General features: G+C 44.5%; 2 protein-coding genes across 4 annotated transcripts in view; one reads left to right on the top strand and one right to left on the bottom strand.

Moving 5' to 3' along the window:
- Nucleotides 1-22,859, top strand: part of LOC309529930 (uncharacterized protein) — a 66,587-nt gene that overhangs the window by 21,368 nt on the left and 22,360 nt on the right. The gene's annotated exons all lie outside the window — the stretch shown is intronic.
- On the bottom strand, nucleotides 16,273-22,486 carry KCNF1 (potassium voltage-gated channel modifier subfamily F member 1). Of its 2 annotated transcripts, XM_082218328.1 has the most exons (2): nucleotides 18,591-22,486; nucleotides 16,273-18,499 (listed from the first exon to the last, which is right to left on the bottom strand). In XM_082218328.1, exons 1-2 carry the CDS (start codon nucleotides 18,676-18,678, stop codon nucleotides 17,001-17,003), a joined length of 1,587 nt encoding a protein of 528 aa, XP_082074454.1. In that variant the 5' UTR covers nucleotides 18,679-22,486; the 3' UTR covers nucleotides 16,273-17,000. The 2 variants fall into 2 exon arrangements, with proteins under 2 accessions (XP_082074454.1, XP_082074453.1); XM_082218327.1 differs by having other exon boundaries at nucleotides 16,273-18,592.

Consider the following 22,859-nt stretch of genomic DNA (forward strand, 5'->3'; position numbering starts at 1 on the left):
CATTTGAGCTTTAGGCTCTAGAGAATAAATTGCTAGTTTGAAATCGCTCGAAAGTATTTTTACATCAGAATCAAGATTATGCTATCTACTTTTCTGAGAAGAAAAACCACACATTTTAAAAATAAGCGTTGCTGACAAATTGTCCTCTGCTTTTCTGGGAATAGTCAAATATGTTCATAAAGTAACTTTTCCCCAGCTGCAACCCCATATCAACTTTTGGTGCCATGGGGGGATTGTTCAGGGAAAGAACTCCTTGATCCAGGGCTAAGTTGGCTTACCTGTTCTGAGATCAAGCTCTGAAGGCCTTCTGGCGGTTCCCTCACTGCGAAAAGTGAGGTCTCAGGGAACCAGGCAGAGGGGCCTTCTCGGTAGTGGCACCCACCCTGTGGAACGCCCTTCCATCAGATGTCAAGGAAATAAACAACTCTCTGACTTTTAGAAGACATCTGAAGGCAGCCCTGTATAGGGAAACTCTTAATGTTTGATGTTGTACTGTGCTTGATGTTTTAATTTGTTGAAAGCATTCCAGAGTGGCTGGGGCAACCCAGTCAGATGGTGTCATGAACTGGCAGGACAACACAGGGAAGAGGATCCCAGTGAGGGGTGTGGCCAGAACTGGGATACGCTGGGGCAAGCTGGGAAATACAGTATGACAGGGGATGGGAGGGGGGTCAGAGCAGTAGGACCCATCACCAGAACCATAGGGGCCCCTTTATCTCCAAATACGATGGGCTCTGAAGCGTAGGCAGCTAGCTAGCTCTGGTAGGAGGTGTGTGATTCCTCAGCTGGAATAGGCTTGGAACAGGTGAGGGTCACCTGCCTCATCAAGCCCAGGTGCTGCAATCAGCATGCAAAGTACAAAAGGGAAGCAGAGCTGAGGGGCTGTGTTTGCTCAACTGTCCACGTTAATGGACCTTGGATTGGATGTCTACAGGACTGTGCTTTGGGTTCGATTCTGGACTGAAACCTGACTTAGCTTACTTGGATTGACCCAGGATTGTGTTTCCCAACCTTTGGACTTTGCTTGCATTGACTGACCCCTGGTCTTTGGACTTTGGACTTGACATACTGACCTGCTGCCAAGTAAGCCACGGCAGATGGGTGGTATATACATAATGTTGTTGGTGGTTGTTATCAACTTCAATGGGACCCACGTTCAGCTAACTTATCTGTCTGCAGCCAACTCCTAATTTGCAATCCAGCTCAAGAGCACTGTAATCATTGATTTCTGGCTACAGAAAGGTAGGCAACACTTTCTGCGACTTATGAATGTGATGTTTCTATGGAAGAGAGTAAATATTTATTTGCAGGGGGTCTCTCGCTGCAGACATTTTCCTTCACCCTTTGTCTCTGGGGAAGCTTGTAGAGGACCGCAAGCTCACTCCCTGAAGTCCATCAACACGGGACAATTCATTTGCCAGAAAGTGATTTCTCTTTTTGATGTGAGTGCCATGGAAATGTCTTGGCAGGGCTGGTCAGAGGGAAAGGAATAATGGGGCAGGAGGGGCTTGGGAAAGTTCAAACAGGTTGTCGGAGGAGAGGACTGTCCCAGGGACATTAGAAACTCTAACCAATACAGTAGAGCCTCATGACTTGCCACTGCCTCCTGTCAGTGAAGTGCTCCCCTCCTTCGGTGCAGCATCTGAGGCTAGAACAGACAGTGATGCAACTCTGCACCCATTGCTAAGGATGTGGTGTTAGCTGTTCCAGAATGAGCAGACACAGCAGACTTGTATATGCTTGCCTAGTCCGGTGGCTCAGGAAAACAACTGTGTGAATGACTGTGCTGGCTCCATTCTTCAAACAGTTGTACACAGTGCTATTTTTCTTGAAAAAGAAGCACCAGAGCTCACCATGAACTCCTCCCTTGTTCTGTTATAATGGCAGTGGCGCTCACCTGAGGGATGCAAGAACTCAGCTCCAGCAAGTTCCAGCTGGAAAAAAAGCCCTGGTTGTACACAAGTTTTTTCTCCCTTCAGATCTAATGTCATGAATAATGCTAGCCTGACCATAACTTTTGTGAGGCAAATTGCTTGGTAATGAATGCATTTGAGAAAGCATTTGAATAGGATGGTGGTGTTAATTATTATAGCTGGCTAATTGCTCTGGCATGTTCTGAATGGAGAGAGCCATGGCTTTGGAAAAGGTGAAGGGAAGGGGCAGAGGTCTGTGTGTGGAGCATGAAATTAGCTTTGAGTCAGAGAAAAACTGAGGGAGACAGCAAGCTGACAGCTGGACAACAGCCAGTGTGTCTCTTTGGAGATCTCGTGTGGGTAGCCAATCTCTCCCCCCACCCCACCCCAAAGCACGGAAGGTGTTTGCTTCCACATATGAGCTACTTGCAAGAATAAATGTTTTGAAATACTCCAATGATTCCTTCTTCAGAAGGAAGCTAAATCTAGATGAGAGTGTGTAGCATTGTTATGAATTCATGAAGACACACACAGTCAAGCTCCTCACACTCCCGTGCATCCATACAACATTTGTGAATGAGAGCTTGAGAGCTTCTGTCATGGGGTAATCATCAGCCCAAATAATACAACTCCACCCACTAACCAAAGGGCATGATCACTGTATACCACTCTGAGCCCTTTTCCAAGAATAGTAGACAACATACCTATATAGATAGGTGTAGAACCATAGAATTATAGAGTAGGAAGGGACCCCGAGGATCATCTAGTCCAACCCCCTGTGATGCAGGAATCTCAACTAAATCATACCGGATGGCAAACAAATGACTGAATCCATAGCTCTTCTTCTAATGATGTTTACCATTAAAACGACCACATAGAACAGGAGGCACTGGGGAGGGGTGTTGTCGTGTAAGACCTAGGCCTGAGACCTTGGGGGGCACTGCTGGTTAGAGTAGATCATAAGGGTGGGGTCATTCCCAGGTTCAATTCTTGGCACCTTCAAGTTGATTCATCAGATATTGAGATGAGATAGCTTGAGATGAGAAGGAACTCTGTCTGGGACACCCCTGGAGCAAACCTCTGAGTTCATTGAGCCTCTGGTGAGCTTTTAAAGTTGTCGTCGACCCCAACCCAAATTCTTGTGAATGTAACTGAAATTAAAGTCGGGAAATATAAATTTGTAATCAATGGTTACTGATCATCAGTCAACATTACTAGGAATAATGAAGTGTAAAAGTACTCATATTGTGGAATCACCTACAGAGGTTTCTTGCTGGCAATGGGCGGGAAGGGGTGTGTTGAATCTGTGCATTTCTGAGGCTCATATTTTGTCATTATTTTTTGCACAATACCTAGTAAACTTGGTTTTCCCCCTGTAGGCCCTTTTCAGCCCCATGGTCTTTAATTCACCCCATGCCACAGTCCCATCGACCCCAGGAGGTCAATATCAACCACTTAGCAAAATTGTGTTCTGGAGAGTTTGATTTTAAGGTTTCTAATTTAGGCTTCGTTAAAAGTAGTTGCGACCCACTGCAGATGTGTTTGTGGTCCCAATCCTAAAAGGATGGATGATTGAGTGATGGGAGAATATACATTTGAGAAAGAAATAAAAAGTTTGAACTATGCACAGTAGCAGACTCATTTTCAACAATACAAATAACACGGTTAGCAAAATATTTTTATTTGAGTTCAGTTGATACAAATGGAACATCTTGTTTATCAATTAACGTGCTGCGGTTTCAAAAAGTTGTTATGATGACATATGGCTGGCTGTGACTGTATCAGCGTGACAGTCTAGTTGAGGGGTTTTTCTTCTCATGCATTTCTCATGAGGACAGAATGGAGTCAGTGCTATCTCAGAAGTATGTGTTCATCCTCCACCCTATGAATTATTTGTGCCGCTGCCTGCAATTTATTTTGCTTTCAATTTCTTTTTCTCTACGTGCTGAAGAGCATCATCCATATGGATTTGAGCATCCAAGTGTTTGTTCAGATGAAGGCTATTTAACACCAAAAATGTTTTCCTCGAGTTTTGACTCATCCCTACAGCTTTTATGAACCCATCAGGAAAAAGAAAACAAAAACAGTCAGTACATCTTCCATATGAACAAAGCTTTCTGGGCTCTGCTGATAAACATGTCTATCACAGGAGACATCTTTGCAGTTTGCGGCAACCGCAGAACAAATACTGCAGGAGGTCTCCCCCAACCTGGTGCCTTTGTTTTTGGACTACAACTCCCATCAGCCACATACGTTGGGCACCACGTTGGGGAAGGCTGTACTAGAGAATAGGGATCTTCCATGTGTCCTTTTTAGTGTTCATTCATGATTATCATTTTATTAATTATATTATACAAGGCATTTATACGTTGCTTAATCCCAAACATTTCTCTGATGCCATGGGGGCAGGGCGGTCATATGCAATCCTTTTAATACGGTTTGTGCTAGCCAAAGTTTTGGGTCCAGTCATACTGTTTCATTTCCTGTCAGTGTGTGTGTGTGTGTGTATAATTATAATAATAAATTTTTATTTATATTCTGCCCTCCCCGGCCAAATGCCGGGGCAGTGCGGCTAACAACAAGTAAAAATAGCACAGTGTACATAAAATCACACAGTCAATTAATTAAAATACATTCTAAAATCAATTCAGAATCAAATTAATGGCAACCATTGGGCTCAAGTTCTATGAGGATTACAGAAGGAGAGAGGGGGTCAGACTGTGCCTTGGCCAAAGGCCTGGTGGAACAGCTCCGTCTTGCAGGCCCTGCGGAAAAATGTCAAATTACACACACACACACACACACACACACACACACACACTCTCACTCACTCACACTGTAACTTCCAGATACAGCCCTTTTCATACCACAGGTGTCCAGTTTCTTCCTTGTAGTTTTCAAATTATTTTTATTAAAGATTTTCTTGGGTAACAAAAGTACATTCAATGCCTCTGCTTTCAGACCTTTCTACCGATCAGTTACATTTGATGTGAGACAATAATGTCATGGAACAGAGTGAGGGGTGGAAGAGAGAAGGGGGGGGTAGTAAACTTTCATTCTTTTACACAGTGCTTTCACAAGGTTTTTGTTTCAGCATCATGTGGGCAGGTTCTTTTTCTATTCATTTTTTAGTTTTTGCTGACAGTGAGAGAGATTTGGTTGGAGGGGGGGGAGACATGATGGGTTGTCTTCAGTTGAGTGCAGTGAGTTGTGTTTGTGTGAGGGGGTTGTTGGGTCAACTATATTGATTCATATGCTACCAGAGTGTTTCTGTTGTTGTCTTGTTGGGCTGTGCATGTCCTGTTGTTGCGTTGTAGCCTCTCAGCACAGCAGTCGTGTGGGGAAGCATCTCGGAACACCCAATAGAACAACAGGAAAAAAACATGTGGCCATTCCTGTACATATCAACCAGGAATTCACTATTATTGCACCATTTAAATGTTGCAGAATATACCTGCAAAAGGAGCACCCGTCCAGAGGGACTCCTTGTCTTCCCCTTCACTGGCTAGAGCAGGCTTCTTCAAACTCAGCCCTCCAGATGTTTTTGGCCTACAACTCCCATGATCCCTAGCTAGCAGGACCAGTGGTCAGGGATGATGGGAATTGTATTCTCCAGATGAGGGCCGAGTTTGAGGAAGCCAGGGCTAGAGAGAGAGGTAATTAGGAAAATTGTCCAGAGGTCCTCTATATCAGAGGAACATCTAATGCTAGAGCCTCAAGAAGCGGGTGGGTGGATAATCTTGTTATGTCCTATCACTACTAAATGTTATTTCCATTATCCCAAATCTGCAACATCTATGGCCAAGATTTTATGCCAAGGTGAGGACCTCTCTCTTTTTTCTCCTGCTGAAGGCCACATTTTGTTTTGGGCACCACATGCCAGCTGTGGGTGTGAGGCAGAAGTAGGTGATATGTGTAACATCTCTGCCTGTGTCTGTCCCCGCACCTCTGTGTGTGTGTGTGTGTGTGTGTGTGTGTGTGTCACTCCATCATTTTGTAAGGATCAGCTTTTAAAGGAAATGACTTAGAACTAGGCAGAATACAAGCAGGCACAATTGACATAAGTAGATGCTAATCTCTGGCAGCAGTGGAAAGTTTAGAGGAGGGCGTTGAGGGAAGTAAATAATGATTAGTAGACCTGATTTGTGACCTGCAGAGATCATAGGAATAAAACAGCATTATGTAGCTCTGCCGCAGGTCTCAGGAACACAAATGTCAAACATGAGCATTGAGGTGCGGAGTGGTCTGCCAACTGAGAGGAGTGAAAGAAAGCGATTAAAATATTGTAAATTAGCCTTGGTGCCTAGCGTTGGAACAAAATCAAACAAGGCCTGCTGTGTTCCTAAACAGAACAGGCTTGTCTGAGGTGGGCCATAAGATAAGTGTCAAGCATTTTCTCTCTCTTGTGTATGGGCGTATTGAAAAACAAGCCACCTGATCACAAATTTCCACCTGGTGCTTCTGAAATGAGGGGCAGATGTTTCACCTGCAGCTTCTCTGACGTGCAGAGCTGCCCACATTCAGGATAAAAATAAGTGAAATTCTGGATGTATCCATCATAGTGAAGGCGAAGCAAAAATAATATTTTATTTTAAAAATAAAACTTTTTTGAGTTCAGTATGTTCTGGGCCTTTGGATATGGAGCTGCTTTCAAGCAACATTTCCCACCGTTTGGTGTTTACGCTGAGTGATGAAAACAACACGTCTTCTCTCACCACCAGCTAAACAATATGGCTGATGACTTGTTTCTGAGCGCTTGGCAGATTGTTGCAGAAGCCTTTGTTGTACACGCGTTCGCAAGGAACATAGAAAGTTGCTTTATACCAAGTCAGACCATTGGTCTATCTAGTTCAACATTGTCTACACTGATTGGGCAGTGCCATCCAAGGTTTCAGGCTGGAGATGTTCCCATTCCTAGCTGGATTCCAACGGTGGAACATGGGACCTTTTGCATGCAAACCAATAAGATACGGTTCTTCCCTCAAACATGTCGCCAACATAGTGTGGGAAATTCTGCTCCAGGTGGAAGATCCCACCTTTGACTTTTGTTCTCCTTCATCTTGCATTTGCTGTAGATCTCCTGTTCTTCCCTTGCACCCCTCGCTGGAAATTTGACCACGCTGCAACAGCTGAGGCTTAAGTTTAAGTTGCCTCCTGAGCTCTGGACCTCACCATATAGCTGAGCTAGTGGCTCTGGGATAAAACCCAACTGGAAAAGTGAGCTTGGTGCTCAATAGGCTTCACACAAAAATAAGCCACCTTCATAAAGAAGGCAGACCGAAAGGGCCCAAGATGAAAGAGCTGGACAGCTCATAAAAAAGATCATAAACTCATTGTTAAAAAAAAAAAAAGCACCTGCTGAGTTATCCTTAGGAGATCAAGCTATCAAAACCATAACTCCCTTTGAAAAGCCAAGTGAAATAGGCTGTTGTTGTTTAAACACTTTATGGCCTTAAGGCATCATAATTATTTAGTGCTTTCTGGCTTTGGAAAACAAGTACAGATAGCGACAGGGAGGAAACATGGTTTTATCTCATCTCCAAAAGAGAAGCAGTACAGTGGTACCTCGGGTTAAGTACTTAATTCATTCCGGAGGTCCGTACTTAACCTGCAACTGTTCTTAACCTGAAGCACCACTTTAGCTAATGGGGCCTCCTGCTGCTGCTGCGCCACTGGAGCCTGATTTCTGTTCTCATCCCGAAGCAAAGTTCTTAACCTGAAGCACTATTTCTGGGTTAGCGGAGTCTGTAACCTGAAGTGTCTGTAACCCGAGGTACCACTGTAAATGTCTATAGTGCACTTCCTTCTCTGCCCTCCTGAATACTATCAGTGGGCATGTACACACCATATATTTAAAGCACATGCTTTAATCCTAGGAGTCGTAGTTTGTTTAAATGTGCTGGGAATTGTAGTTTTGTGTTGGGGGGGTAACCTACAGTTTCCAGGATTTCAGGGGCAGGGAATGTATGGTGTGGTGGTGGCACAGGGCAAAATACTTTGTACTCTTCATGCTCCCCTGCTCTGCAGGTGGCGGCAGCAGTGGGATCTTGGGAATCAAGCAAGCTGTGATGAGAGAGGGAGTTTGGGGGGACTCATTTTCCAGGAGCTTTGGAATATGTGTCCACACCCTAGTCCATGCTGTTCTTCTCACTCCCACCTCAGTCAACTAGGGGGCGGTTAGAGAGAGGAGGCTTACTTGCTTTTGCAGTGCTTGGAGGAGATTTAAAGACCTGGAAATGGACTGGTTTCTTCCTGGATGCCTGCCACTGTCCTTAGCGCACGCTGCCTTTTTTGGACATTAGCTGAGCATAATTTGCACGGCTGTCCTGATTTGTATTTCTTTTGCTGAAGGGGTATAGAAGGAAGCAGGAATAAATGGCATGCTGGGAGGGATTAATTTGCTCTTGAGGGTAAACACTCCATCTCCACAGCTGCAGGTGGGTTTGTGTGTGTGTGCATTCCCCACCCCACCCCCACCCCATTTCTATTCCCTGTACAAATGGCTAATTGGCACAACGCTCGAATCTGAAAGGCCATTTGCCAATTAGTTTATATTTGCCCCTCAAAAGAGTCGTCTAGGAACAGCGTTTCATTCTGATTTATTATACTTGACGAGAAACAGTAGAAACAAAAAGCTCTGTTGGCAAGGGGTGTTGGTGCTTTGTTCCGTGCTCGCTTCGGCAGCACATATACTAAAATTGTTGGTGCTTTGTTCCTGAGCAAATGTGCTTGTGGTATTTGACTGGAGAGAGTAGCCATTCCAATACCCTCTGTGGTAGCTTGCCTGTGGAACGCAGCAGTGCCACGATGAGACCATAGATAGCTACACAGCCCAGCCCTCGCATGTACTGTCATGTGTAGCTGCAGTATACCGAGCCAAACCATTGGTACATCTCGTGCAGCACTATGTATTGCAACTGGCAGCAGCTCTCCAGGGCCTCAAGCAGATATTTCCCCCCAACTTTGTTACCCAAGACTGTTTTAAATGAGAGAAGCCAGAGATTAAAATTTGGGACTTCATCATTCTAAGTACGTGCTCTGCTACTGAGCTGCAGCACCATCTGCAGGTGTTGCTATGGGAAGTTTCTGCATGACACGAACGACCCACATGGTTTTCACATGTTTGCATTTCCACCATGATCTGATAGTCGTGTGACGGCAGCAACAGACCCTTGGGCCTATGTGATGTGATAACAAACCGTTCAACTAGGTCTATGTGACCAGTATCTAGCTTTTGTGGGTAAAAGGCTAGGATGTTGCACATCTCCCATGCTTTGAAGTGGGGAGTGGGCTGCTGCCAATCTTCCTGCCAACTAGGCGCTCTGCCATCCATGCATCTCCAGCATGCAGGAGAAGCAGCTCTGTAACTACTGATTACAAATTGATATTTCCCGACTTTAATTTCAGTTACATCCGCAAGAATTTGGGTTGGGGTCGATGACACTTTAAAAGCTCACCAGAGGCTCAATGAACTCAGAGGTTTGCTCCAGGGGTGTCCCAGACAAGAGTTCCTTCTTCTCTCAAGCTATCTGATCAATCAAATTGAAGATGCCAAGAATTGAACTTTGGGAATACATATGTATGTAGAACAACTCCATATTGGGGTTTTTTTGGGGGGGGGGATAGATACTGGACCAATCTGAACCTCCAACCTGAAATGGAGTGATTCTACACAGAGCATGCACAGAGCTCCTTCTCAAATACAGCAAAAGCAAGCATGGTGTGGGGCATAGCCTCAAGGTGTTAGGAGTGGGCTCTCCTACATGGTCATGTATCCCTCTTGAAGGGAGGGTTACCTAGACAATGCCCAGAGATTCTGCCAAGGATTAGGATCCTGCCATGCAGAGGTAAGACACAAGAACAAGGAATGAGCTCCAGCTAATGTGCTTTGCGTGCAAGGATGAATCAGAGCAATATGAACTAGAGAGCAATGAATGCTACAGCTGGATAGCTCAGTTGGCTAGAGTGTGGTGCTGATAACGCCAAGGTTGCAGGTTCAATCCCCGTAAGGGTCAGCTGTTTATTCCTGCGTTGTAGAGGGGTTGGACTAGATGATCCTCAGGGTCTCTTCCAACTCTATGATGATTCTGTGAAATGACACAGAAGCTTATGGACCTTGTGGACCAATAGTGGATCAAGCTGTTTCTAAGATGTTATCAGATAGTAGAGCATGTCGCTGGAGAAGCTTTGAGGTGTCTTATAAAGTGCATTGAAAAGACCATGCATCATGTATGGCAGAACTGGTCCCGCACTGCTGCCAAGGACTGAGAAACTTTTCCTGATTGCATGCTGAATGTATAAACTTAAGATTGCCACACTTGCTAATTGGATGCCATGAAAATAAAAGCAAATGCGAGTGCCTTTCTCCGCAGGGGGGGGACTCTAATGCTAATACTGGCAGGGTAGATTTATTTTGCTTTCTTTTATAAAATTAAGTCCCAACTTTTTACATGAATATTGCAAAGTCTAAAACAAAACAAAGGAAATAAGCAGTAAAACTACAAAGAATAAAATAATGATTTATTCTGCAGAGTTCAGGTTTGTAGTAGCCCTACCACTCTTGTCATCAGCCATGGAGATGGTGAGGTGGGGGGTGGTCTGAAACTCCCAGGGCAGCTGGATAAAAGGGAATAGATGTGTCAACTGAGTGTGTCTGTCACATCCATATAGCCTGAATTGGTCCCTAAAACAGCATTGGTGATCCAATACATGCTTACCTTGGAGTAAGTTCCATGGACGTTGATAGGATGTGGCCATCGGGCATGCTTATAGGATTGGGCTATACGGCTGTCATTTGATGCATGCTTTCCTGGGAGTAAGTATCCTTGAAGATGAGGGATGAGTAAAAATGCAAAGGATTATGCTGCAAGTTTTCATTTTGCAGGCTGATTGTTCCTCCATGATTTAAGTACCACTGTTCTCTCCCACAAATTCTGACCCCATCTGTTTTTAATCTCATTCCCATAAGAATATTGTGCTGGTTGCTTAAAATACAATGTAAGGCACTGTTGTTGTTGTTATGTGCTTGAATGAAAAACTACAGATCACCCGAGGGGCTAGAGCACGCTTTGCTCACAGTGAGAATGACTATAGTAATCAATACAGCTTGATGGAAAGATTGCGAGTCTCCTTCCTTAAGTAGGGTACTTCCGTAATTGGTTCCCTGCACCTGAAGCCGAATTCTTCAGAAGTCTGCTGCTCTTGCACAGCACCGTTGCAGGCAATGGGCTGATTCAGTTTCACTCAAAGTTTGCAGTGTTTTGAGCCCTGTTCAAATGAGTGCAAAGAAGAGGGGAAGCCAGGGTGAAGGACAAGAATCGGACATGTCTTCTATCGCCAGTCTCCAATCTCTGTGCGTTCAGCTCATCTGTGCAGAACCTACACATGTTGAACGTGTACCTGTGTAGCCTCTGCACAGAAGACCTGATGCACATGCGGAGGTTTGGTCATGGGGACAGTGAGCATGATCCTATCTCCTTCCTTTCATGTGCAACTTGGCTATACAGTATAAACAGAGCTTGGTGTGTATGTGTGTATGCGCGCACACGCATGTGCGTTTTCATAAGTTGTCTCCCATAGGGTACAGACAGACTCTGGCTGAAATTCTAGCTCCACTTACCTGAGAGTAAATCCCATTGACTTCAGTAGGATCCTGCCAACCTAGCAGTTTGAAAGCACATCAAAGTGCAAGTAGATAAATAGGTACCACTCCAGCGGGAAGGTAAACGGTGTTTCCGTGCGCTGCTCTGGTTCACCAGAAGCGGCTTAGTCATGCTGGCCACATGACCCAGAAGCTGTACGCCGGCTCCCTCGGCCAATAAAGCAAGATGAGCACCGCAACTCCAGAGTCGGCCACGACTGGACCTAATGGTCAGGGGTCCCTTTACCTTTACCTAAAAGTAGGCATTAATTGTTGCATGGCATAAAGATGCATTCACAGCCTTTCTCTTGGCTGTGATTGGCTTCTGCTCAAAGTCTTACTGATCCCCATGTCTGGAGTTGGCAAGGAGTTTTTGCCTTAGGTCAGATTGGCCAGTAACCCTCAGTGGGGTTATTTTTTACCTTCCCCTGCAGCAAAGTGAAATGACTTCTGCTTGCAGATGTCAATTTGAGCTATTTGCTCCATAATTGCCCTTCTGTCACTGCACCTGCCTTTTGCTTGTGGTCTAAATTTGTAGCACAGGGAGTAGAGATGGAATGGAAGGGTAACTGGGGAAACTTGCCTGCACTGTCATGAATTTGAACTACTTGCCTCTTTCAATTGTAGGGATCTAGTGGGAGGGAGGCTTTAAGGGCACAGAGGAGGTGTGATCATACGATTCTTCGATTCCCAGGTCTGCATTTTAAGACAAAACAGTGTTTCAAACAGTATGCTGAAAAGGAAGGGAAAGTGGATTAAAATACTGCTCACACCCACAGCATTTGTTTGAAGCACTGTTATATCACTTTAACTGTCATGGAACCCCTCAAAGAAGCCTGGGAATTGTAGCTTGTAAAAGCTGCTGAGGATTTAAGGAGAACCTTAACAAACTGCAGATCCAAGGATTAACAGGGGGAAACCATGACAGTGTGAGTGCTTTAAAGGTAGGCTGTGAATGTGACCATAGTTTTGTACATCCTCACCCTGTACTTGCATCACATCACAACTGCTACACCTAGCTTCCTTTGTTATTCCATCCATCATGTATTTGATTTACCTTTGGGGGTTTTTCCCTCCAGGCAGCCACCATTCCTGCTAACCTGTAATTTTGCATTATTCCAGAACATTCTGAGGGGGAAATAGTGGCCAGCGCACACAAAAAAATGTTGCCTGCCATCACCCACAGAATGCCCCAGAACAATGCAACATGGAGGTCATTCTTGGAGGGAAATGAAAACTATCAATGGGTATTACTTTTTTGTGTGTGGTGGCCGCCATTTTCTCTCAGAAAATTGTTTAGAATTATTCTTTCAGTTTAGATATGACAGGGCAAACATATTTCTCTCAGAATGTTTTGGAATAATGCCGCATCTGTTGTATTCCAAGAAGAGAAAATGGTGGGTACCACAAGACAATTGCCAGAGTCAGTTCCCCTGCTGCCACCAAACCAGGCTATGGCAAAAAAAAGGAGTGGTAGAAGAAGTTAAGATAAAGACACTTTTTTAATGTGGGTGGTGAAAACGAATGTACTGAAAAGAAATGCACAGTGAAACAAATGTGATTATAACAAATGAACAGCAAAGCAAAGCAAAAAACATTGTATTCCTTTAAGCTCTGAAGAGCCAATAATCAATCTGAAAAAAGAGCACAAACCAGTATTCTTTCCTCAAGGAAACCAATCCTCCGTTGGGAGAGCCTGTGACTCTTAATCTGAGAGTTGTGGGTTTGAGCTTCACATTGGGCAAAAAGATTCCTGCATTGCAGGGGGTTGGACTAGATGACCCTTGTGGTCCCTTCCAACTTTGCAACAGTGGCGTAGCGTGGGTTGTCAGCACCCGGGGCAAGGCAAGTAATTTGCGCCCCCTAACCCGTGGATTTGCGCCCCCTAACCCGTGGATTTGCGCCCCCTAACCCTAACTCCCAAATGTTGCGCCCGGTGCGGCCGGCCCCCCCTGCACCCCCCACGCTACGCCACTGCTTTGCAATTCTGTGTTTCCATTATTGGTTTTGCATACAGCATCCCTTGAGACTTTCATAGAATTGTAGAGTTGGAAAAGGATCCTGAGGGTTCATCTAGTCTACCCCCCCCCCCGCAATGCAGGAATAGGCAGCTGTCCCATACAGGGATCGAACCTGCAGCCTTGGTGTTATCAGCACCAGCTCTAACCAACTCAGCTATCCAGACTTTGCTCCATCTTTTTGTCCTGTCCTGGACCCAGATCCCCTGCAGGGTGGGGGAAAGGATGGCTTTCAAAGACTCTGGAGCTACTACTATCTCTGTTTCTAGAGAATGCCTCTGAGCTACCTGCCTTCCTAATCTCTTTCCAAAGTGGCATAATTTACACATCCCTTCTTGCTCCAGGCTGTGTCTAACTAAAGAAATAATTACCATTAATAACATGAGTCATTGCCATGTTGAATGTCATGTTTAATAAGAACTGTTGGGCCTAGAGACTGTAGCAGTGAGCATTTGACAGTTTTATTTAGCATCTCCCCACCACCTTTGTATACTGTAATAAAGTTGGTCATAATTATTTGTCCCTATATGTGGCAGCCACACACTATGTGGAGCAGTGGTTAGATTTCTGTAAAGGTAAAGGGACCCCTGACCATTAGGTCCAGTCGTGGACGACTCTGGGGTTGTGGCGCTCATCTCGCTTTACTGGCCGAGGGAGCCGGCGTACAGCTTCCGGGTCATGTGGCCAGCATGACTAAGCCGCTTCTGGCGAACCAGAGCAGCGCACGGAAAGGCCGTTTACCTTCCTGCCCGAGCAGTACCTATTTATCTACTTGCACTTTGACATGCTTTTGAACTGCTGGGTTGGCAGGAGCAGGGACTGAGCAACGGGAGCTCACCCCGTTGCGGGGATTTGAACCACCGACCTTCTGATTGGCAAGTCCTAGGCTCTGTGGTTTAACCCACAGCGCCACCTGCATCCCTTGCTGTACTAGGGCTGAAATCCCCACTCAACCATGCAGCTCAAGGGTTGGGGGACGGCGGACCTTGGGTTTGCCATTCCGAAGGGGGGGGGAGACTCATCTATGCCACCCTAAAATTTTTGGCAAAAGTGTGGGATAAAAATGTAATTAAAAATAGCCAAAATAAAACAATGGGTTTAAATATTGCATCATGATTTTGGCATTTGTCCCTCTAATCATTGCTTGTTTTATGCTGTGATAGTGAGGCCTAGTGTACAAATACAGGAGAACAGAAAATGATTATAGTAACAATTTTAAAGAGATAATTTAGTTTGGTAGTGCACGGGACTGTTAAACTCAGGGTCGTGGGTTTGAGGCTCATGTTGGGCATTGCAGGGGTTGGACTAGATGACCCTTGTGGTCCCTTCCAACTCTACAATTCTATGAATTCCAACTCTTTGGTCGCCATCACAGTGCCCAGCCTATGGGTAGTCTCCAGCTGTCATGATCCATTGGGGGGGGGGTCCTGCTTGTGCAGTGGAACTTTCCCCTTGAGCCTTGCCTCTCCCCCTCCAAAAAAATATCTTCTAGAAGTTTTCCCAGCTCTCCAGAGCAGATTTAGGGAAGGTTTGGGTGCATGCAGGGCGAAGAGGAGGAGGAGAAATTCCACTGTGCAAGCGAAAATCCCTGCACTGATGGCGATCAGCATCCACAGGCCGGATCCAGAAGGTAATTGGACCGGATCCGGCCTCCGGGTCTTAGTTTGCCGACCAATGGTCTAGATCTCCTCAGAAAGACTAACATGGCTACTTTGTGGGGGGGGAAGTTCCAAGGAAATGTGAATGAGGTTATTCAAATAAGTGCTTTCAAACCCCCAGTTCCAAACAATTACATTGAAACCACAGACACATTCTTCAGGTGAACACAATGCCATAACATGTTAAAGTGTGGTGGGAAGTGGTGCACACATACATTTGCTGCCTTTTCTTATGCATTTGTTTTCAGGGCACCCAATACCCAATCCACTCCCACAATAATGAAAATGTTGATTAGGGTTGCCATATTTTCAAAAAGTGAAAGTCCGGACACAAAACTAGTTGAGCGTTTTTTTTTTTTTTGTTTTGTTTTTTTTTTGCCAAAGTTGTTGAGCTATTTTTCTTTTAAAAAAGAAGTTGTTTGAGCTATTTTTATGGAAATTCACAGCTGAATCCCAGCTATGTCCAGGAAATTCCGGACGTATAGCAACACACACACACACACACACACACACACACATTTTGGCATGGGTTTCTCCCCACCCATTTCGATTGGCAGGCTTTTATGCTTTTTGCCCCCTTGATTGTGCCCCCCATAGGGGGAAAGCCAGCCGCTGGCATTTTGTACAGCAATTGCACCACTGCATTCGAGCCAGGAAGTTCTAAGCATCATAAAGCCTTTCCAACATAAAGCAGGGATAGCCTGGGCAGTTTAAAATCCTGTTGATTTTCCAAGATGCTTTACTTAGCTGTCCAAATACATCACATCATAAATTGCCCAGTGATATACAGCGCTGTACTGATGAAACACAGGCATTAGGCACACAAAATTCCTTTCCTCATCTTAAGAAATCAAGTGTTGTGTTGCTGTACTAATAGTTGATCATTATAAGTAGAATATACATTGCAGTTACTTAATATTTATTTTGAAAGATTTATAATGCTCACAGGTTTTGGTAAGTGTTCAGCTTTGGGATATATATATATAGTATACAACTTCCCTGTGAAGAACTGAAGGAAGTTACTTAAAGAAAATCATGCCCACTGCATTTTAATCAAGACTTTTTTATTTGCTGTTATATTTCTATCATTAACACATTGGCTCTTCATCCTTTTCTCTTTCAAAAAATCTGGCTAGAGCAATAGACATTTTTCTCTATTAAAAACGAAGGTGGAATTCTCCAAACATTAAGGTTCAGAGGCTTCTTTACATTTGCTTTATCTCCCAGAGCATCATACATCTCAAGTAGCATTTTGCTAGGCAGAACATAAAGTGACAGTTCAGTTTGATTTTTCTTTCAAGCAGCACTTCCCAGCTAGAGAAACATTTGACAGAACTTGCTTTTTCAGCGTTGTGCTCTTCCCACCCCCCTTTATTATTATACATACATTTTTTTCTGACTCTATAAGAATTTACATCCAAGTCGTTTTATATATACTGACTGGTATGCTTTTTTTGACCCCTCTGAAATGTTTACAAAGGGATCTGAGTCAGGATGCAGTTCTTATATTTGGCCATACATTCATTGTGTTCTTGTGTTTTATAAACAATGGCTTACTAAGCTGAGATGGAGTTGCTGAAGAGTGTGTGTGTGTGTGTGTGTGTGTACACACACACACACACACATATACATACATATATGTCTGCCTATGTATAAATATATGCACATAATAAAGAGCGGCTGACCTCAAAGGAGTCCCTTTTATTCTTATTTCAAGACGAGATTGTCACTTGTATTCCAGATTTCCACCGAATGGAGGCAAACTCACAGGCTACTTACAGCTCTGAAGTCTGGTTCGGTGGTGGTTATCCGACAAGAGGTGAATGACGGTGTCACTGTTAGAGAATCTGAGATGGCTGCTCCACCGGGGATCTTCCTGTTCTTTCTCCAGAAGATATGCAGCTTCACATCTGGGGCTTCCACCTTTCTTGTTATCGCCTGCATATAGTTCCATCAGTTCCAGTTCGTGCTTGGCAGCTGTCTCCAACACTCTCTGCTTGTTATAGTATCTGACAAAGTTATTAATGATAGGGTGGATCGGGAGTGCAATGGCTATGACCCCGCAAAGGAAACTGATGGCAGCGTTGAGCTTGCCCAACGTGGTCTTTGGGTAAATGTCCCCATAACCCACCGTGGTCATGGTTATGATGGCCCACCAAAAGGACTGGGGGATGCTCTTAAACATCGTCTCGGGGTGGCTTTGCTCTACCGTATAACCGAGGGCAGAAAACACAAATATCCCAACAGCCAAATACATCAGGAGGAGCCCCAACTCCTTAAAGCTTCTTTTAAGAGCGTAGGTCAAAGTCTGTAGACCCGAGGAGTGCCGTGCCAGCTTGAAAATCCTTGCGATCCTCATGATCCGAAGCGCTTGGATGGCTTGCTGCACGTTCGTTAGCTCCATCAGTTTGGCACCTAAGTGGGTCAATATCAGGCTGACATAGAAGGGAAGTATTGCGAATATGTCGACAGTGTTCATGAAAGAAAGAGCAAAGTGCAATTTGTTAGGGGATGAGATGAGTCTGAGGACGTACTCGAGAGTAAACCAGACTATGCAAGCTGTCTCAATCTTATCCAGCACCGGATGCTCAACAGATTTTCCTTCAGAGTCCTCCACCTGCAATTCTGGGATGGTCCCCACACACATCACTACCGACGAGGTTAGGATGAGTAGAAAAGACACAACTGCTATTACTCTAGCCGGGTACGAAGATTCTGGTTTTTCCATGAATTTCCAAATGTACTTTTGGCATTTTTTCCAGCTGTTTTCGGAGGTGTCCAGTCCCAAGTCGTCCAAAATCAGCTGGACCCTGCGGGCAATCTCTTCTAGCTCTTCCTTTTTTTCACTGAGATGAGTTTTGCAGCAGTCATCCAGGAATTTGAGATCCACTTTCCAAAACTCCATTTCGTTCTTAAAACAAATGGGACATATCCCTTTCTTCATGTGAACCTCCCCAAAATAGTAAAGATCAATTATGCATTTAAAAGCATCCGGATCTCTGTCAAAGTAAAATTCTCTCTTCCCAGGATCATAGTCATCGCAGAGTGAGAAAATGGTGTCATATCCCCCTGATAAACAGTTCACAAGCTCTGCTAGTCTCGTGTTTGGGTACTGATTGAGATGGTCTCCGTACAGCACCTGCCTCACCCCGCCGACATTGACGACAATCTCTGTTTCTTCACTGTTCTCTGACCCGTCACTTTCCAGCTCTTGAAAACTAATATCATCTGCCATTTTAACGTTATTGCCTTGTTTCCAACAGCCTTCTCCTCCCACAAGTTATTACGGGAGAAGCTTTTCGATAAATCAAGTCAGCTGTTCATTAGCAAAACCTTAAGTGGCAACGACTTTGAACAGGACTGGGGGGAAAATAGACTGCAAAAGGAAAACCTGCAGGCTGCGAAACCTTGCGAAGTCTGCAACAAGCTGCAGTGGGGAGGCAAGTCATCTGTCTGCTTGCGAGTGAGAGAGCGCGGTTGTTTAACTAGCAGGGATTGCTCCAGTAGATTTGAACGAGGAGTGGGGGAGAGAGAGAGACAGACAGGGAGACAGAGGAACACTTAAGGAAACTCACCTATTGCTGTTTTCAGCTTTTCTTTATTTCCTGAAATGGCATTGATTTGCCATCGGAGATTCTGGTTCCTACAATAAGTCCCTTATGCCTAAATAACAAAAAAAGTGAACGAAACAGTTCGGAGAGAGAAAGAGAGGAAAAAAAGAGACAAGTCCCATCAGCCGCTTTTGTGATGTCTTGGCTTCAGAGAGGCTCACAGAGGGAAATCTGTTGTGTGTCTTTTGGTACAAACATATTCTGGAGTTTTTCAGCAGCTCCCTCACACAAGGGCTTGAAGTATGCGAAGGATAAAGTTGTGCTTGTTATCCTCCTTGCTGTTTACAAGCACAATAGGACTTCCAGGCTGCCGTCAAGTGCTTTCCAAACTCTACCCTCTTCTGGTGAAATGCGGTAAAAACAGGAGCAGTACTGCAAGGTGGGGATTAAATACCATTGATGGGTGTCTAGGGATGTACAGTGCGGTTTCCTTTTTTGCATGTTTATTATTGGGTCGGGGGTACATATTCTTGAACATTCAAGGAAAGAAGCATTTATATATAATGTGTTTAAGGACCATAGAATATATCTGGGGGAGAAAAGTTGGTAATGCATTAAGGACAGACTTTTTTCTTTCTTTCAAAGAGGCATTTACATCATGGGATGCCAAAATGTTGTTGCTTCCTCCTTTTTACCGGCACCAGTCCTTTCTCTCTGAAGAAGAAACTACGTCCAGCTCAAGCCAACTAGGTGGAGGAACAGATTCATTTCAGTGCAAGAGTAGAAGTTATGAGGCATTCTGTTCTTAGCTACAGTGAGAATTTGGCAGTGGGCAAGTTTTCAGAACAACCTTCTACCATGTGAGCAAAGTTGAGTTTCCGCCTTTGGGTTGTTGCGACCCTTGCAGAGATCAGGTACACTAATGGTTAATTTTTTTCTATATCAAACTGAATTCATATTTTGCTGTCTCTTACAATACCTCAATCAAGTGGGCAATTTTACCAGTCCTTGACAGGGATCTTGCTTTGAGGTTTTTGGTTTGGTTTGGTTCTTTGTTTTTACACAATCAAGCTATGTATAAGTTTTATGAAATAAATAAAATGAATGAATGTATGTCACAACAGAACTTGGGCGCCAATAGCTGGTCCAAGACACACCGAGCAAAAATTCAGCTGCAGAAGTTTTCATGCTTTCACGGGAAACAGCACTTCCTCTATTTGTTGTGCTCTCCAAGTTATTTCACGCAGGGTACATGAAAGGCTCATAATAACGCAGTGGGTTTTAATCATTCCCTTTGTGATGTTAAATGAGCCTGTTTTGCTAAATTCTGGGGCTTGTTTTCAATGACCAGTCAAGAGAGCCACACAAATAAATTGCTTGCAGTTGGTGGTTAAAACAACAACATCCTCTGCTCCAGGCCAGTGTGCTTTCAACCCGCTAGGTAAACAAACAAAAAAGAAGCCAAAGCAACCACATTTTTCAGGCATGTTGGCCCTATAGTTTGGGCATCCTTAATAGCATGGTATAATTTGGTTGCTCATTTTTATTATGCCATTACGCACCCCAAATTCAAATGGCAGTTGCAGAGGGAATCCAGGACCACAGTCAGACAAAGGGTTATATCCCACCTTCCCTCCCTGCCATGGGCCTGATCTGGTCTGGAGGCCTCTGCTCCTGCTATTCACTATTTAAAAAATCAAAAATCTGGTCATTCCTAATTGTGTGAAGGATGTGATGCCTAGTTTGCTCTGAGTCAGTCCCAGAGATGCACCAGGGCCAACTTGCCCTAAAAAAAAGGTGGCTCGCGTGGTTGATCTACTCAAGTGTAGCTTGGAGACTGCTAACTCACACAAGCCCATGGCAATCTTGAAGGCCTATTGAAGGCCTCTCATTTCTGTGCTTCACATGTGAATGAGGCAGGCATGTTTTATCTCATCTGGTTTTGCCCCCCGTTTGATGCAGTGCTTCTGGTTGGAAATAAGAAGGTGTTTGCACTGTGGGCCGGAGAAGTGTTAGCAGCAGGGCATGCCAGGCTGCGGAGACCCCAGAAGCGGTCCAGGGGTGGTCCATGTTGATGCTGGACTGACCTGCCTTCCTGCCAACCTAGCAGTTCAAAATCATATTGGCGTGAGTAGATAAATAAGTACCGCTGTGGCGGGAAAGTAAACAGTGTTTCCGTGCGCTCTGGCTTCCATCACGGTGTCCCGTTGTGCCAGAAGCGGTTTGGTCATGCTGGCCACATGACCTGGAAAGCTGTCTGCTGACAAATACCAGCTCCCTCAGCCTGAAAGCGAGATGGGCGCCACACCCCATAGTCAAATTTGACTGAACTTAACTGTCCAGGGACACGGGTGGTGCTTAGGGACGCGGGTGGTGCTGTGGGTTAAACCACAGAGCCTAGGACTTGCCAATCAGAAGGTCGGCGGTTCGACTTCCCGCGACAAGGTGAGCTCCCTTTGCTTGGTCCCTGCTCCTGCCAACCTAGCAGTTCAAAAGCACGTCAAAGTGCAAGTAGATAAATAGGTACTGCTCCGGCGGGAAGGTAAACGGCGTTTCCGTGTGCTGCTCTGGTTCGCCAGAAGCGGCTTAGTCATGCTGGCCACATGACCCGGAAGCTGTCTGCGGACAAAACGCCGGCTCCCTCGGCCTATAGAGCGAGATGAGCGCGCAACCCCAGAGTCAGTCACGACTGGACCTAATGGTCAGGGGTCCCTTTACCTTTACCTAACTGTCCAGGGGTCCTTTACTCCCTCTGCAATGGCCTTCCCTCCCCACTGTAAATGTCTTCCCTTTTTAAAAAGCCCATGGCCTACAGAAAGCTCTTCTGATTCCTATCTGACATGTTAATGATAGATGGTTCTAAAATAACCATGCAAAAGGTTTTGCTGGGCTAATTTAAGCATATAAGCTCATTCGAAGGAATGCTGAATGCATGACAGATGTAACACGTTTGCGAAGTCCAGTGGATGTTGAGGAGCTGCACTTGGTAAGCCAAGAAGCGATATTTGCAAAGTCAACATTCTAAGTGTGACCAGTTAAAATCAACACATTGTAAATTCTTCACACCAATGCAAAGTCTCCCTTGCCATTTGTGCAATGAGTATGCAGTGTCCCACCAGCAAACTTGCTTTCAAACTTCTTTTAAAGCACATGGCTTCCCCCAAAGAATCTTGGGAACTGTAGTGTTTTTCCCCCAAGGGTGGTGAGAATTGTTGCTCTGTGGGGGTAAAATACAGTCCCTGGGATTCTTTGTGGGGAAGCTGTGTGTATAAATGCATGGCATGGATGTGACCTGAATTAGGAGTTAATTATCACATAACACAAGCCAAGTTCAATACAGTTTGTATTTTCTGTGTCACTTATTCATTTATTTATTCATTCCCCTGCCTTCAATTTCTCTGCAAAGTCTCTGAGGACATTGGCATAACAAGGTACCAAAACAAAAAACTAAAGCAATGCTGTGCCCACGCACCCATAATTTTCCTTGCACAGGAGAGATCCAACCCCCCTTTCCTCTTTTTTTATCTCAAATTTACCAGTGTGGGGGATTGAAAAAAATGTAAAAGAAAAAGCTAGACTGCTGGATAATTACTGTCACTTGTGGGATGCTCTGAACAAAATAATTAATTATGGCATGGTCCTATAAATAATTCCATAAATCAAGCAAAAAGCAAGGCATGAAACATATGGTGCATACTTCCTAAAACATTTCTGCATCTTACTCATACCATTAAATGTACAATTTCATCTGGAAGTACCAGTTATTTGCAAAGATACATAGCTATAGGTAGAAATAGATGTATAAAGAAAATGTCCTGTAATTATGGATATTTTTTTTAAAAAGTTCTTTTTTCTTCCCCAGGGCAAATTAATCTTCTTCTTGGCAGATATATATTATTATTCTGTCTGTCAATCTAATACATTTGCCTCACTTTTCATCCAGAGCATTCATACATGGTCCCTCTCATTTTATCCTCACAAGATCCCTGTGGGGTAAATAAGGTTGAGACAAACAGGCAAAGTTGCCCAGTAAGCTTTGTGTCAATCAGGGATCTTATTTCCTCCTTTGACTTCCACCC

Source organism: Podarcis vaucheri (assembly GCF_965113315.1).
Source record: "Podarcis vaucheri genome assembly, chromosome: 3".
Taxonomy (NCBI): domain Eukaryota; kingdom Metazoa; phylum Chordata; class Lepidosauria; order Squamata; family Lacertidae; genus Podarcis; species Podarcis vaucheri.